The 14,950-nt window shown below is 37.8% G+C and overlaps 1 protein-coding gene across 1 annotated transcript in view; it reads left to right on the top strand.

The window, feature by feature from the left end:
- Positions 1 to 14,950, top strand: part of LOC129903248 (D-lactate dehydrogenase [cytochrome], mitochondrial) — a 49,683-nt gene that overhangs the window by 9,981 nt on the left and 24,752 nt on the right. The window contains exons 6-9 of the mRNA XM_055978756.1: positions 681 to 795; positions 1,672 to 1,732; positions 12,747 to 12,783; positions 12,853 to 12,914. Of these exons, the coding sequence (XP_055834731.1) occupies positions 681 to 795; positions 1,672 to 1,732; positions 12,747 to 12,783; positions 12,853 to 12,914 (275 nt within the window). The remainder of the gene's footprint in view (positions 1 to 680; positions 796 to 1,671; positions 1,733 to 12,746; positions 12,784 to 12,852; positions 12,915 to 14,950) is intronic.

Raw genomic sequence — 14,950 nt, 5'->3', positions numbered from 1 at the left:
CATCTGGCTGTCCACCTAGGCTTGATATTCCTAAATGTTTCGAAAGTTATAGTTGGTTTATTTTTCGATAATGATTGTTAGGGTCCATCAGTAAACAGTCAATGATCGGTAAGAGGCTCTTCAAAAACTTGATTGATGCTTTACAGAGTGAAATACCAATTAATTATTGAATTGCTGCAGGAACTGCCCATTTTAATGTAATATAAAAAGAATTGCGGAAATTTCTCTTTTTTTAGTCCACGCCTCCACGGGTTGTATAACAGCAGGGTTAAGTGGATTTACCAAGGTCAGCTTTTGCTGGATACTTTCAGTGGGATTTAGTGATCATTTCTTTTAGGCTTTTCTGAGGAGCTTTGGCCCTTCACGGAGTCTTCTTTGTGCCACCCTGGTTCTTATGTTTTTCCCCTATTTTTTACAATTTTTTCGTCTCTTTCGCTTGGAAATTAACCTATTATATGAGCATGCAAGAGGAAAATAATTTCACTTGTAAGTTGTGAATATATTAATTTGGTAATTCCAGTCCACTGTGTCCAATGTGATGATGCAAAGTCGGTTAAACATGATGACTGTCTTGGGTGTTGCAGTCGTGAAAAAAATGATTTTGCTATGATATTCTTGCATTATTCCCTGGTCCTTGTCCATAGTCCTTATTATTCTTTTTGAATCTACTTAAAATGTAGCGTGTCAAAGCTTTGCATGTTGAAGACGTGGATGTGGTAGTTGAACCAGGCATTGGATGGATGGAGCTCAATGAATACTTGGAGTCCTATGATCTCTTTTTTCCCCTTGATCCTGGTCAGTCCTGTTATATTTCTTTGGTTAAAAGTGTGTGTAGTTTTCTGTCACACTTTCTCTCTCTCTTTGAATAAATTCCTTTCTTGGAATTTAATTGTGCACAAGCTCAAACTTGATGTTTTCCATGCACATGATTTAGGTATTACAAAGTTCATTATCATTATGTTTAGCTAAGTAGGAAATGATAAAAGAACTTTGATAATAAAAAGTGGAAAATTAGGCAATATATATTTTCCCAGACACATCCTTTCATATTAGCTTATCAGTTGCCACATAACAATGACTATAAGTGCTCAAAATTGTATCAGTAAAGTTGGATCAGACTATGATCTTCATACAAAAAAAAAAGTTGGATTCCAACTATAATCTAGTAAATTATTCTGAATCTGGTTGTAATTGCTTTAAATAACTGGAAAACCACTTCCTGTACTGGTGTTACCAGAAGCTTTCCTTGTTAATGTTCAAGAAAAATGTCAAAGGTGTTTCGGTATTATTCTTGAGAAAAAAAAAGGGACCAAGGACATGCATTTTATTTTTTTTCAACTGTAAGAGAAATGTAGAACAAAAGACAAACAATTTTGGAAGTAAAAAGCACTTTCTGATGTTATTTATCATTAAAAAAAAAGAATCTTTCTGAAGTGTTTTATTTAATTCGTTTTGAAGGATTCTTGTTTTGAGTTGGTCCAAATAAAAAACAAACATGGGCTAAGACAATAGCGCTGAGCAGAAATTATATCTGTTTCCTTTTTTTTTGTCCTCCCTCCATTGTTAATTTAAAATTTTGTTCACTCTTATGTACGGAGTCTCTGCTCATCTCAGGTGATATGTCATTAGTGTACTGATATTCTGAGAAGTGTGAACATGTCATTGTTTCAGGACCTGGGGCAACCATTGGAGGAATGTGTGCTACACGTTGCTCTGGTTCTTTAGCAGTGAGGTAATTGCTCTGAGACTCTTTCCGCGGTGTTAATCTGATCACTGCATTTGCTGCTGGAAAATGTTCTCTAGTTATATTCCATGTGCCTTCAGAATTGAACTCTTCTTTCTCTCTCTTTTCCTATTAAGTGTTATGGCAAATCTTAAAGCTATACTTCGATTAACTAATACATCATGTGGCACCCAAGGGTGTGACATAGTGGTCAATGAAGTGGGTTGAGAACATGAGAACATGAGGTCTCAGGTTCAAATTCCAATAGAGACAAAATACTAGGTGATTCTTCCCATCTGTCCTAGCCTTGGTGGACAAAGTTATCTATTGCTGGTGGGAGGTAAAACGGATTTCGTGAAAATTAATCAAAGTGTGCGAAAGCTGGCCCAGACACCATGGTTATTAAAAAAAACACAACATGTGACTTTTGTTTCTTAGGGCCAGTTTGACCATGTAAGATGAAATCATATGAGATGAAGTTGAAATTTTGTTTGGACATGCAATTTTGATTTTTAAGTTGTATTTTTTTGTTCATAAGCATAATAAAACCCCATAAGTTGGGAAAACTATCAAAATTGCACTAATTCTTTATATAATCTTACTTAATAAGCAAAAGTTTGTTATGCATAATACACTATCACAAAGCTATTCTAAAAAAACATTTATTGATCGAACTTTAGTTCAATAAAAAATTTAAATTGAACATGAGTTGTAGTGTAGTACCCTTTATTATAATTCTCCCACATAGTACGGATAATCTTGTCACGTTGAACATACATTTCTCGATCAGATGACTGAGAAGATGAACCCACACTAATGGCCATGCGATATGAATAGGGTCAAAAACACTAATAAATTTGGTTGGTAATAATAAATAAAGTAGGCATTTGTTGAAGCAATAAATAATTTGGTTTTTGAAGCAATAATAAATTTGGTTGGTGAGAATAATGGTTATATCTGATATAAATGGTTTATAAGGTTGGTAAGAGTATTAATTGTCAAATAGCACACGCAAGTTTACGTGGTCAACCAAGTAATACAGTGACTCTTTCGAGCCGGATTATCGAACCAAAGGACCTTAATTTGACAATTAATCACTTTCAAATGCAATTAAGTTAAATGTGCTGGTGTAAGAGAGTTGAAAAATTGGGTTTTAAAACTAATGATTTAAAAATAATGAAAATTAACTAATTACTAACAGATGATTCAATTTTAATGGAGAATATTCAGATTAAGAAAGATCTCAGGATTGCAGCGTAAGATAAGTTCAGGTATAAGATTTCTCACTTTGGTTTTCGATAGGTAAAACTATTCATCTTTCGAGTTCAAGGTGGACAATATATATATCCTAATGTTGGCTAAACATTAAAATAGTAAAACTAGAATGCAAGAGTAATCATGAACAATAACCCATCTTCAACCAAAGCTATTATACCATCACCTGTAGCTACAACCCTAGAATAGGGGAGATTAGCTACTCATTGTTCGAGTCATAGCACCAAAGCGTTTAATGAACATTCAAAGAGTAGTAAAATTGAAGAGAGTAAGAAAAGTAACCCTAGGAGTCGTTTTCCTAATAAAAGACTGAATGCCTTATAAAAATTACAAGTGCTCTATTTATATTCTCGAAATTCGCGAGAAATCACGATCTGGCATAATAGTCTGCGATGCGGACTTGTTTCATCCCTCCACAATTTTGCGTCCTTCAACTTGTCGGTGAAGATATACCAACCATCAACCAAGTCCGTGTCGCGGACTTGGCACGAACTCTCCTGGATAAGCAAATTGTTCCATTTAATTAATTCCTTTACTCCTGGGGCATCTCTGCGACGCGGAGATGGTGTAAGCCAATTCATTTTCTGCACTTGTGCTTCGCACCTTCACTCTTTAGCTCTTGTTTTCTGTCTTATGTCTTGATGAAGCCTTTCTGAGGTCCATTCTTCCATTTTTAGCCCTGAAAGGACCTAATCATGTTGGTTAGCTCAGAAACACCCAAACGATTCTAAAATGCAATAAACTTACGGAATTCGTTCTCAAACTTGGTTACAAATATGGATTAAGTTGGCTATTAGGTGCATAAATACACCTAAGATCACCACCCCACACTTATAGTTTTGTTCGTCCTCGAACAAATTCCCATACTCATGCATGTGACACTCAAACGCGAACTTTATATAAGGTAATCAAACTTGGCTACACCGATTTGCATAGTAGGCTCTACATCACACAAGCATATTATCAAATTTCCAACACAAGAATGACTAGTCCAACACCTCCTAACCTCAAGAATTGACTCTATAACGCAACAAGCTCATGTATATTATTCAATCAAGAATCAAACAAGTTACCAATCCTTCATTGAACATGTGCCCTCACCACAAAGAACTTACCCATACTCAACGAGATATAATATCATCAACAGTGGGTAAAAAAAGCAGATACTGCTCACTCTCAAGAAAGACTTCTCATGCTACCCAAGATGAACTATAGGCTTGCCCCTTGGTGTAATGTGCCATTAATTCAAGAATGTGGAAGTTCAAGATCAATTAGGACTCTATGAGTTGTAATGTAGGCTATGGGATGAGTAGGTATTGTTTTTGGCTATGAATAGTGACTACATTCTCAAGTGCTTTAATACACCACATCTAACATTTTCACACATTTTCTTAACAACCTTATTCTTGCCCCTCTTTACTTCACTTTCCCCTTTCTCTTTAAGCCACTTAATCACCTTTTGTAGGGAGCCTTGGAGTAATTGGTAAAGTTGCTGCTATGTGACCAGGAGGTCACAGGTTCAAGCCTTGAAAACAGCCTCTGGCAGAAATGCAAGGTAAGGCTGCGTACAATAGACCCTTGTGGTCGGGCCCTTCCCCAAACCCTGCGCATAGCGGGAGTTTTAGTGCACCGGGCTGCCCTTTATTCTTATTATATATATATATATATATATATATCTTTGGTTTTCTTCATGCACTCCCTAACAACAAAACTTGAGCTTTTTCAAGCACCCATGATTATAACTTTGGGGCCACACGCTTATTGTTTCGCTTTCCTTCACTTTCGTTCACCTAAAGCGCTTAGGAGCTTTGGTTCAAGTTTAAGGTCTAAGGAAGGAATGGGAATAGGAATAGGCTTGTATGAGGCTACCAAAGAACAAGTCAAAGGGGTTAACTATGGATATGCAGTCAAGGTGGGTACAAACAAAAAGGATATAAGAACAAGGCTATCAAAGAAATGCCTATATCATTTCCTAAACTTCACATTCTTTATTTCGCTTAACAAACACACTGGGCAAATTCTAGCCATCAAGAAGTAAACATGGAATATAATCAAAACCTAACACACATGGCACATATCCAACTCAAGAATGACAACTAAAGACTCCCAACCAAACAAACACTTGAATTTAACATTAAGCATGAGTCAAATAAAAGAGCCTAGTGTCTCAAAACTAGTAACTCAATAACATATCATGCTTTTTACAATTCAAACTCACCCTATATAGAGCTCGTATGGATGGGCTTTAAGTTGGTCAAACCAACTTATAAGCCCCTTTTTAGCTTTTGGACGTGTTTACCTAATGCTTTAAGTCATAAAGTTCTTAAAGTCAGTAAAAAATGAAAAGTTAGGATTTTTAACTTTTTTTTTAAGTGCTTAAAGGCATTTTGTTTGACCATGGAAATTACTTTTATATCCCTTATATTTTAACTAAATTCCCATACTACCCTTTTTATTCTTTTAATCCTAAAATTCAAACACTTATTTTCAACATAAGCACTTTTATCCAAACACTCAACTGCTTATTTATAAAAATAACTTTCAGCACTTCAAAGTTATAAAAGCACTTCATACATAAAAGTTACTTTTTTTAAGTCCATCCAAACGGGCTCATAATCTTGTAGCCAACAAGACACCATATATATAGACAAACACACTGACGACGTATACCCTTAGGACGGTCATCATCCATCCATCATAGGGTAACATCACCCAACTATGACTAACTTAATCCAACGACACTACTCTTTTTTTTACGGTTCAATGGGACTATCCTTGGCCAAAGAACCAAAAACAAATGCCAAGGAACCTAAAATAGAACAAAAGCAACTAAAAAACAACATAAAACTACAAGATAATGTATTTACAAATATACAAGCATGTCATCACACCCCACCCCACACTTAAAAGCTGCAGCACTGTCCCAGTGCGACAAAATAGCAAAATAAAGTACAAGGTGAGGTAAGGGAACTTCCCTGCTCACTCATCCATCTCCGCAGCACTGTCGGCTTCCTCAAGTGCCAAAGGAATCAATATCGGACTTGGTCCGCAATTTATCCTCGTTAGTGGGGACATCATCATATGTTGGCTCGAAGAATGTGGGCCCGATTCCGAGAACAACGTTGGCATGGTCATTTAGAGGATATCTATTCTCCACATCTCTTAGTTCTTGCTGGTTGGATAGTCGGCACCCGGTCCTATGACGGAGCATCTCTAGCCCTTACATATGGGCCATAATTAGTTAATCCTACTTTGCCCGCTCCACAGAAGTGAGGGTGGGCCCATAAGAGGTGTTCGACCCTTTGGTTTTGGTGACGTCGAACCATTCCATGGTGAGAGGTGCCATGTAATCTAAGGGCTCCTCAGGCACCCCTGCTCTCCTGCACAAAGAAGTAATTAAACCACCAAAGGCATACCTTGGAGGACTTCAATACAACCCTAATATTAATCTCTACACCCTTTATCAAGGTGTATATAAGGCAAACTCGGTCTCTGGTAACCTATGTGAAGTGCGGCCTGGGAATGAGGCAATGCATCACGATCTTAACCCAAACTTGCGCCTCCTTATTCATGTGGGCATAGGGGTAAGAAAGGTGGTAGCCTAAATGCTCGTGTCTTACCCATTTTGCTGTAGACTAGGGACCTCACAGAGTGTGATATCCTGATATAGAGGGCGAATGTTCAGCCCTGTGAATGTAGCTGGGGGAAACTCAACGGTCCCCAAAATCTTATTAATTACCAAGGGGGTTAAATGGAACCTCTACTCCTCGCACTATGACATGGTGCGTTCGGGTGTCCGGTTGGAAGTTTGCGTAAAACTCCTAAACCATGTGTAAATTGCAATCCATTGGGTCCATAAAGATGAACCTCATGTTAAGCTCCATGATTCGTTGCGTAATTTGTGGGAACTCCCTAGCCAAGCTCTCATCATCGATCGGCAAGTCAGGAAAGTATTTAACCTCAGTGTGTTTCTTGTACCAGTTCTTCCCAGCTTTGGTTTACTGCTCTTAATCCATAGCGGCGTGATTGCCCTTGTGGGACTGCAGTTGCGGGCGGCACTGTGGGCACACCCCTATCTCTTTTGCGGCTGCTAGTGGCCGTCTCTTTCCTTGGTTTGCTACTTGAAGACATGATTACTTGCACAAGACCATCAAACAAATAAGTTCCTCCAATTTTTGACTTTAAGCAAGAGGAATAAACAACCAATCGACCACCCACACTTGAACATTATCATAGAATACATAACACTTTAAGGTACTCAGACTTCTCGTTTACAACATGGTTTGACAGCATACATTCTCAAATGCCAATTTACATCACACTTTATAAGTAAATTAGGGCCTCTATCCAAGAATTCAAGGCAACACCACTATAATTCATGAGCAATCCCACAAAGGTACTCATGCTTCCCTTTTTCCGCACTTAACATATGACTTAGCATGTATCCTATTGTCTCTACTCAAGAATTCAAGACAATCACATTTACAACTCATCAACATTTCCGCATTAAACATGTATGCTACTCAAGACTTCACATAACCTTATCATTTGAGCACAATTTCTCCAATTCCCCATGATTACCCAAGTTAGGGTTTCAATTCAAAAAGGTTCAACAAGCATGGGCACTCAATAATAGATTCAAGGAGTTAATTCCATCCTATATGACAAGTTTGAACAATTTTCCAATCAGAAATCAAGAGCAAAGGCAATATTTCGTACCACCTCATGCTACCACCATGAAAATCAGCCAAAGGGAGAAGAAAAAATAAGGAGAAACATACCTTGAGTGCTTGAGAAGATGAAATCACAAAGAGACTTGTTGTAACCCAAGTAAGAGATGTGGATTAGGAGTGGGGAATTTGGTTAGGGTTAGGGATTGGAGATGAAACTTTGAGATTGTAGAAGGGGAATGGGGGTTTTGGACGGATTGGGGAAATAAAAGAGCTTGGGTCGGGTAAAATTTAATTAAAATGGGTTAAACCCATGTCGTTTGATGAAAACCAGAAATTTGGCCCCAATTTCGCGACGCGGAGACGTTGTGGACTCTACTATTTAGTGACTTAAAAAATTAAAGAAAAATGACGCCTAAAAATTGTAAAAATGACCTCCGTGTCGCGGACTCTACTTGGTACCTGAAAACTAAAAAATTCTCAATTACTTACTTGAGCCCGTTAATGTGGTGACGGAACAAGTCCGCGATGCGCTCATGTCGCAAACTCCACTGTTTCTGCGCCAAAAATTTCTTCTTCTTTTTTCTTTTTTTTTCAACTAAAAATTAAACCGAGCCTAAATTTACAAGAAAAAAAATCAAAATGCAACTCTAATCTAAAAACGCAACTACAACAATATAAATCCTAAGTAATACACTAAATCACGGGTTGCCTCCCGTGTAGTGCTTGATTTAACGTCATGGCACGACTCAACTCCTTTATCATTCATTGTTGAGTTCCAAAGCTTCCTCCTCTCAATCGACATCAATTCCTAAGTAGTGCTTTACTCTCAGCCCATTCACTAAAAACGTGGACTGTTTCGTCGCATTCCACAACTCTACCGCTCCATGTGGTGTCATTCGCACCACTTCAAAAGGGCCGCTCCACTTGGACCTCAACTTTCTTGGGAAAAGTCTAAGTCTAGAATTAAAAAGTAGTACCTTTTGGCCCGATTCAAAGATGCGAGTAATAATGTGCTTTTCATGCCATCTTTTTGTTTTCTTTGTATAACTTGGCATTTTCATAAGCAGGGAGCCTAAACTCTTCAAGCTCGTGTAGTTGCCCCATCCTTTTCCTTCCTGCTAACTCTGGATTAACATTTAACTTCTTAATGGCCCATTAGGCTTGATGCTCTAACTCCATCGGAAGGTGACATGCTTTGCCGAAGATCATGTGGTATGGGGATGTCCCAATAGGTGTTTTGCAGGCTGTTCTATACGCCCACAGTGTATCATCCAACTTTATAGACCAATCCTTTCTCTGTGCATCCATTGTCTTTTATAGGATCTGCTTTACCTCTCTGTTGGACAGTTCAACCAGACCACTGATTTGACGGTGGTATGCCGTAGCCACCTTATACCGAACTCCATACTTGGCAGAAGATTCTTCACTATTTGGTTGATGAAGTGTTTTCCTCCATTACTAATAATAGCTTTGGGAGTGCCAAATCGAGTAAATGTATTCTTCTTCCAGAACTTGCTCACCACCTTTGAATCATTTATGGGGAGAGCTACTACCTCAACCTACTTAGACACATAGTCCACCACCACTAGAATGTACTAGTTCTCATGTCTCCTTGATTTGGTCCCCATCCTCTGGCATTGATTGCAACTCTTCACATAACCTTCAACATCTTTAAACAGAATAGGCCAAAAGAACCCAAATTGAAGTACCTTATGAGCAATGAGCTCACCCCCATGATGGCCACCATATAGTGAAGAGTGGAAACTATCCCGCACTTGATGCACCTCAGCTTTGGGCACACATCTCCTTATCATCCTGTTAGGACCCTGCATGAGCAACTAGGGCTTATCCATAAGTAGGACTCTGCTTTGTTCATAACTTAGCCCCAGGTGAGATAAATTAGACCCTCATGCTCTCAAATGTGTGTTTCTTAGTTACTCTCGATTTCAAAAAGGGTATCGTTGCTATTCACCCAGTGTTGTGAAATGCGATTGGCGAGAGGCGAGGCGAGGCGACCCTTCATCGCCTATTAGCTTTGTGGCAAGGTGATCTTCAAAAGGCGATGCCATGGCGACGCCATGGCGACGAAGGCAAGAGCAACAAAGGCAAGAAAGGCGTCACCTTTTGTATTTTCTTAAAAAAAGGCGATCAATTTAGGGTTTTAAAGTTAAAAGTTAGTTTAGGGTTTTCTTTCCAAATTTGCACAGTTTCACTTAGACTGCTACTCCAACCAGTCAACTCAACTAGACTTCTCTGCTGACCAGCTAGATTTTTTCGGCGACTCCAAAGTCCCACAAATACGTATTTCTTCTTTTCTTCTTCCTTTGTTTCTTTTTCCTTCTTCTTCTTCAGACTTCAGAGTTACTTCTACCTCTACTTTTTTCTAACTGTTGACTTTTGTTCTGTTTTTTTCTCATTCAAGTTCTAGACTTTTAGTATGTACTATCTATTTTCAGTTTTAGAATTGAAATATTTGCTAATATACTATTGCTATTGAGATTTTGATTATTTATATATGCAATTAAATATTTTAATTTTTCAATATTAGTTGGTGCCGCACTTCAAAAAGGCAAGCGCCTCGCCGCTCGCCTTGCCTTGTGGTGAGGCAGACCCTTGTAGCCTTTTGTCGCATTTCGCCATCCAAAACACTCTATTCACTCGATCTTCATCCATACCTTATGTCAACCAATATCACTTTCTTTGAATCTCAATCTTACTATACATCTTCTAATCATCCTGATATCTTTGAGGTCTTACCCATTTCTCAGGTCTTACCTATACAAACTTTGAGGAATCTACAATTACTTCTACACCTCCAGCTGCCACCAATCCTGAATTATCATCTCGTCCACGTCCAACATTATGCCTAGATGATTCATGTCATGCGCCGAAGCCTGCTCCTATTGCAAACTTGCCTTCTACCCAACCAGTTACACTTCAAAAAAGTGTACAATCCACTCGTAATACTAACCCCCATTATACTTTCTTGAGTTATCACTGTCTATAATCACCCCATTATGCCTTTGTATCATCTCTGTCCTCTATTTCCTCCCCAAGACTACTGGTGAAATGCTTTCTCATCTAGGATGGAGGCAGGCTATGATTGGCGAGTTGTCCACTTTAGATACGAGTAGTACTTGGGAGCTTATTTCCTTTCCAGTAGATAAATCTATTGTTGGTTGTTGTTGGGTTTATGCAATCAAAGTTGGTCTAGACGGTTAGGTTGATCCGCTTAAGGCTCACCTTGTTGCCAAAGGTTATACTCAGATATTTGGGCTGGATTACAGTTGTCATTCTCTCTCGTAGATAAAATAACATCTTCCCGTCTTTTTTATCTATGGTTGTCGTTCGCCATTGACCTCTTCATTAGTTGGACATTAGGAATATTTTTTGCACGATGATCTTGAGAAAGAAGTCTATATGGAGCAATCACCTGGTTTTGTTGCTTAGGGGGAGTCTAGTAGCCTTGTATGTTGACTGCGCAAGTCACTCTATGGTTTGAAAACACTCTCCTCGAGCCTGATTTAGGAAGTTTGGTATAGTAATTTAGGAGTTAAGCATGACTCGTAGTGGAGCAGATCACTCTGTGTTTTATCAACATTTTGCACCAAATCTTTGTAATTATTTGGTGGTTTATGTTAACAATATCGTTATCACTGGCAATGATCTAGTTGTTATCACTAATTTGAAACATCTCTTTCAACATTTTTAGTCTAATGACCTCTGAAAACTAAGGTATATTCTAAATATTTAGGTTGCTCAGTCCAGATTAGGTATTGTTATTTCTCAAAGCAAATATGCATTAGACATTCTTGAGGAAACAAGAACGATGAGATGTAGACCTATTGGCACTCCTATGGATTCAAATGCTAAACTCCTGCCAAGACATGGGGAGCCACTCAGTGATCTCAGAAGGTATAGGCGGTTGGTTAGAAAGTTGAATTATCTCATGGTGACCTGATATTTCTTTTCCTGAGTGTTGTAAGTCAATTTATGGCTTCCCTTTGTGATAGTCATTGGGATGTAATTGTACGTGTTCTGTGGTATGTAAAGTCAGCTCAAAGTAAAGGACTACTCTTTGAGGATCGAGGCCATGAATATATCATTGGATATTTAGATGTTGATTCGGCAGGATCAACCTCTGATAGACGTTCTACATCCGGATATTGTGTTTTAGTAAAAGGTATTTTGGTGTCCTGGAAGAGTAAGAAATGTTGTAGTTGCTCGATCTTCTGCAGAAGCACAAAATTGAGCAATGGCTGTAACAACTTGAGAGTTAGTTTGGATCAAACAATTGCTGAGAGAACTAAAATTTGGAGAAATCGGTCAGATGGAACGTGTGTGTGATAATCAAGCGACACTTCATGTCGCATCAAATTCAGTATTTCATGAGAGGACTAAGCACATTGAGATTGACTATCACTTTGTCAGAGAAGAGATACTCTCAAGAGATATTGTTATAAAATTCGTGAAGGTGAGTGATCAATTGACATATATCTTTACCTAGTCTCTTACTGGTCCTCGTGTCAATTACATCTATAATAAGCTCGGTACTTAAGACTTGTATGCACCTGCTTGAGGGGAAGTGTTAGCATAGGAATAGGAACAGGAACATGAATGTTATATAGAATCCTACTTGGAAAAGGATTCTAATATATTGTCTATAAATAGAGTCTCACTGTAACAATAAATACACAATTCAATAATATTTTTCTTTTATATTCTCACAAACACAAATGGGCCAAATGTGTCATGGTGGTGGCATTTAGCCCAACTATTAACGAAGGCATTGATAGATCATTTTTGATAGTTCGATGGTATATTTGAGTTTTTTCCCTTTGATTATAGTTATTAATGTTTCATCTTTAGTGGCCCGGCCCCGACAAAAAATTGGAAGAGGAGGAAGCTGGCTATGCTTGTTGATAGTGTTTGAAAAATTATATCTCAATTTGGAGCAAAAAAGTTCTGAGTGTGATCTTGTCAATATTTGATAACAATTATCTTGATCCTGTCAATCGTAGATTTACTACTCTCTGGCTTGTTTCCAACTAAGAGTTCTTTCTCTTAGCGTGTAGGTATGGTACAATGCGTGATAATGTCATCAGTCTCAAGGTTTGTAATGTTGACTTGAAAACTTGTATAATTGGGACATCCAGATTTTAAATTTAGTTTCTCTTGCAGGTTGTTCTAGCTGATGGAGAAGTTGTGAAGACTGCATCCCGTGCCAGGAAAACTGCTGCTGGGTGCGTTTGCTTATATCAGTCTTGAATTTTCATAACTTGATCTCCTTTTTCTTTTCATTCTGACAACTTAATCTTATTTTTAGTATCCTAAATGAAGAATGAAAATAAGCAATTTGGTTTTCAGTAAGTATGACAACTGGAAGCACAGGCATCTTCTCTGTAATGATAATGCTGTTTGTTTTCATTGTTTGCCATTTTTTCTCTTGGTAGTTTTTCAAATAAGAATTCCACTAATTTTGAGGAGGAAAGTAGGTTCAAGGAGTTAGCCTCCAGTCAATTCAGATAGAGATGGAATTTGAACTCCAAAAAGCCGTAGATTATGATTTTTGAAAGTAGATTCATCGAGATTCTGCATGTAGGGAAGCGAGCTGTGCGTAAGAGAGGAGGTATTTGAGGGCATTGAAAGCAAGTAACATGGGAGATAAATGTTGGAGTTCTTCATCAGTTGTGATGGGGTGGATGAAGGGAGGGGAGAAATTGAATATATTTTCATGAAGTTTTAAGATAATTTCATGAAATGCTAGGAGAACATTTTAAATACAAGATATAATGAAATCCCAATATAAATCCCATTTTAAAGAAATTAATCCCAATATAAAATCTTGCATAAGATAAATACCCATTTTAAGTTATGCGGATAGTTATTTTTTTATTTTATATGGGATAAAATGTGGAATTAGGAAACGTGCACTAGCAATGAGGGGATAAAAATATTTAAAGACAAAAATGCCCTTCTAAAGTAAGTTGTTCATTTATAACAATCCTTTCATTATTGATCACCACATAACAATTCCGTCATTATTTATCACTGCATAAATAATCATTGCATTATAATCCCGCATAGCTAGTAAGTGAATCAATGGCCCCATCTGTTTTGTATTAATGGATAGAAGGGTCTACTATATTACGAGTGTTAAAATGTTTTGATATGATATTTGAATAAGTCGTCTGGTATGTGTATGTTCAAAAAAGGACAAACTTCAAGAGAAAAATGATAGTGAGCATGAAAACAATTCAATGGCTTTGTTAGATACTACACAAAGCTTTTAAGAGACATGGCAACATTTCAAGAAAATGGAGACTCAAGTAATATTTACTTAGTATATTAGAAAATTATTGGGAGGAATACAAGTGGTCTAGAGGCCCTTTGTGGGGCATATAATTTTAGATATTATCAGACAATGGGCTAACAATAAAGCATCCGAACCTGGTGGATATACTATATGGTTCTTTCAATCATGCTCGTATATTATTAATGAAGAATTAAATAAAAATGTACTCTCTTTCAAAGCTTAACCTCATAGGTGAGTTGATCACACATTTCAGTATGGTGTCAGAGTCAAGCCCATCAAATTGCGTTTCTCCATGTTGGGTCCCCATGTTATGTTATTGACACTCCAGTTGACTTGTGCTCAGTTTTGGGCATGTGGAAGGGGGATGTTAAGTTCCACACTGATTAGGGAATAGGTTGGGGTCTTCAGTTTTGGTCTTGGGTGATACTCCCTATGAGCTGGCTTTTGAGGTTGAGTTAGGCCTAAACCAAATATTCATTTCTTCACAATTATCAAGAATGATATCATGAAAACAATGGATCTATGTTACATGCGAGAGATTTGAAAAAGAAGTTTCAATTCCATGCATTAATTCCCAAGAAGCTAGAAGTAGAGATGACATGGGATTTTAGCCCTATTAGCCTTATGGAAGCATTTACAAGATCATATCTAAAGGTTTTGATTGAAAGTGTTGAAATTTACTTTAGTTACTGCATTAATTTTTAGCATAATAAGATGTCTAGGTTTAGGATGAATTTGAAATTTGAATTTTATTAGATTGTTTTAGTTTGGTGAGATCAGTGAGGAGGTGTGAGTGGTTGGATGTAGGGGGTACGCGGCAAGGTAGGGGTAGGCCGAAAAAGTATTGGGGCGAGCGGATTCGTCATGAAATGGCCCAACTTTATATTATTGAGGACATGACTCTAGATAGGAAGAAGTGGAGGTCGTTTATTGATAGAAGGCTAGTAGGGATAGAGTGTTATC

This window comes from Solanum dulcamara, chromosome 9, assembly GCF_947179165.1.
Source record: "Solanum dulcamara chromosome 9, daSolDulc1.2, whole genome shotgun sequence".
In the NCBI taxonomy this organism is placed as follows: Eukaryota; Viridiplantae; Streptophyta; class Magnoliopsida; order Solanales; family Solanaceae; genus Solanum; species Solanum dulcamara.
The sequence above is the reverse complement of the archived record's forward strand: the minus strand, read 5'-3'. Positions and strand labels throughout refer to the sequence as shown.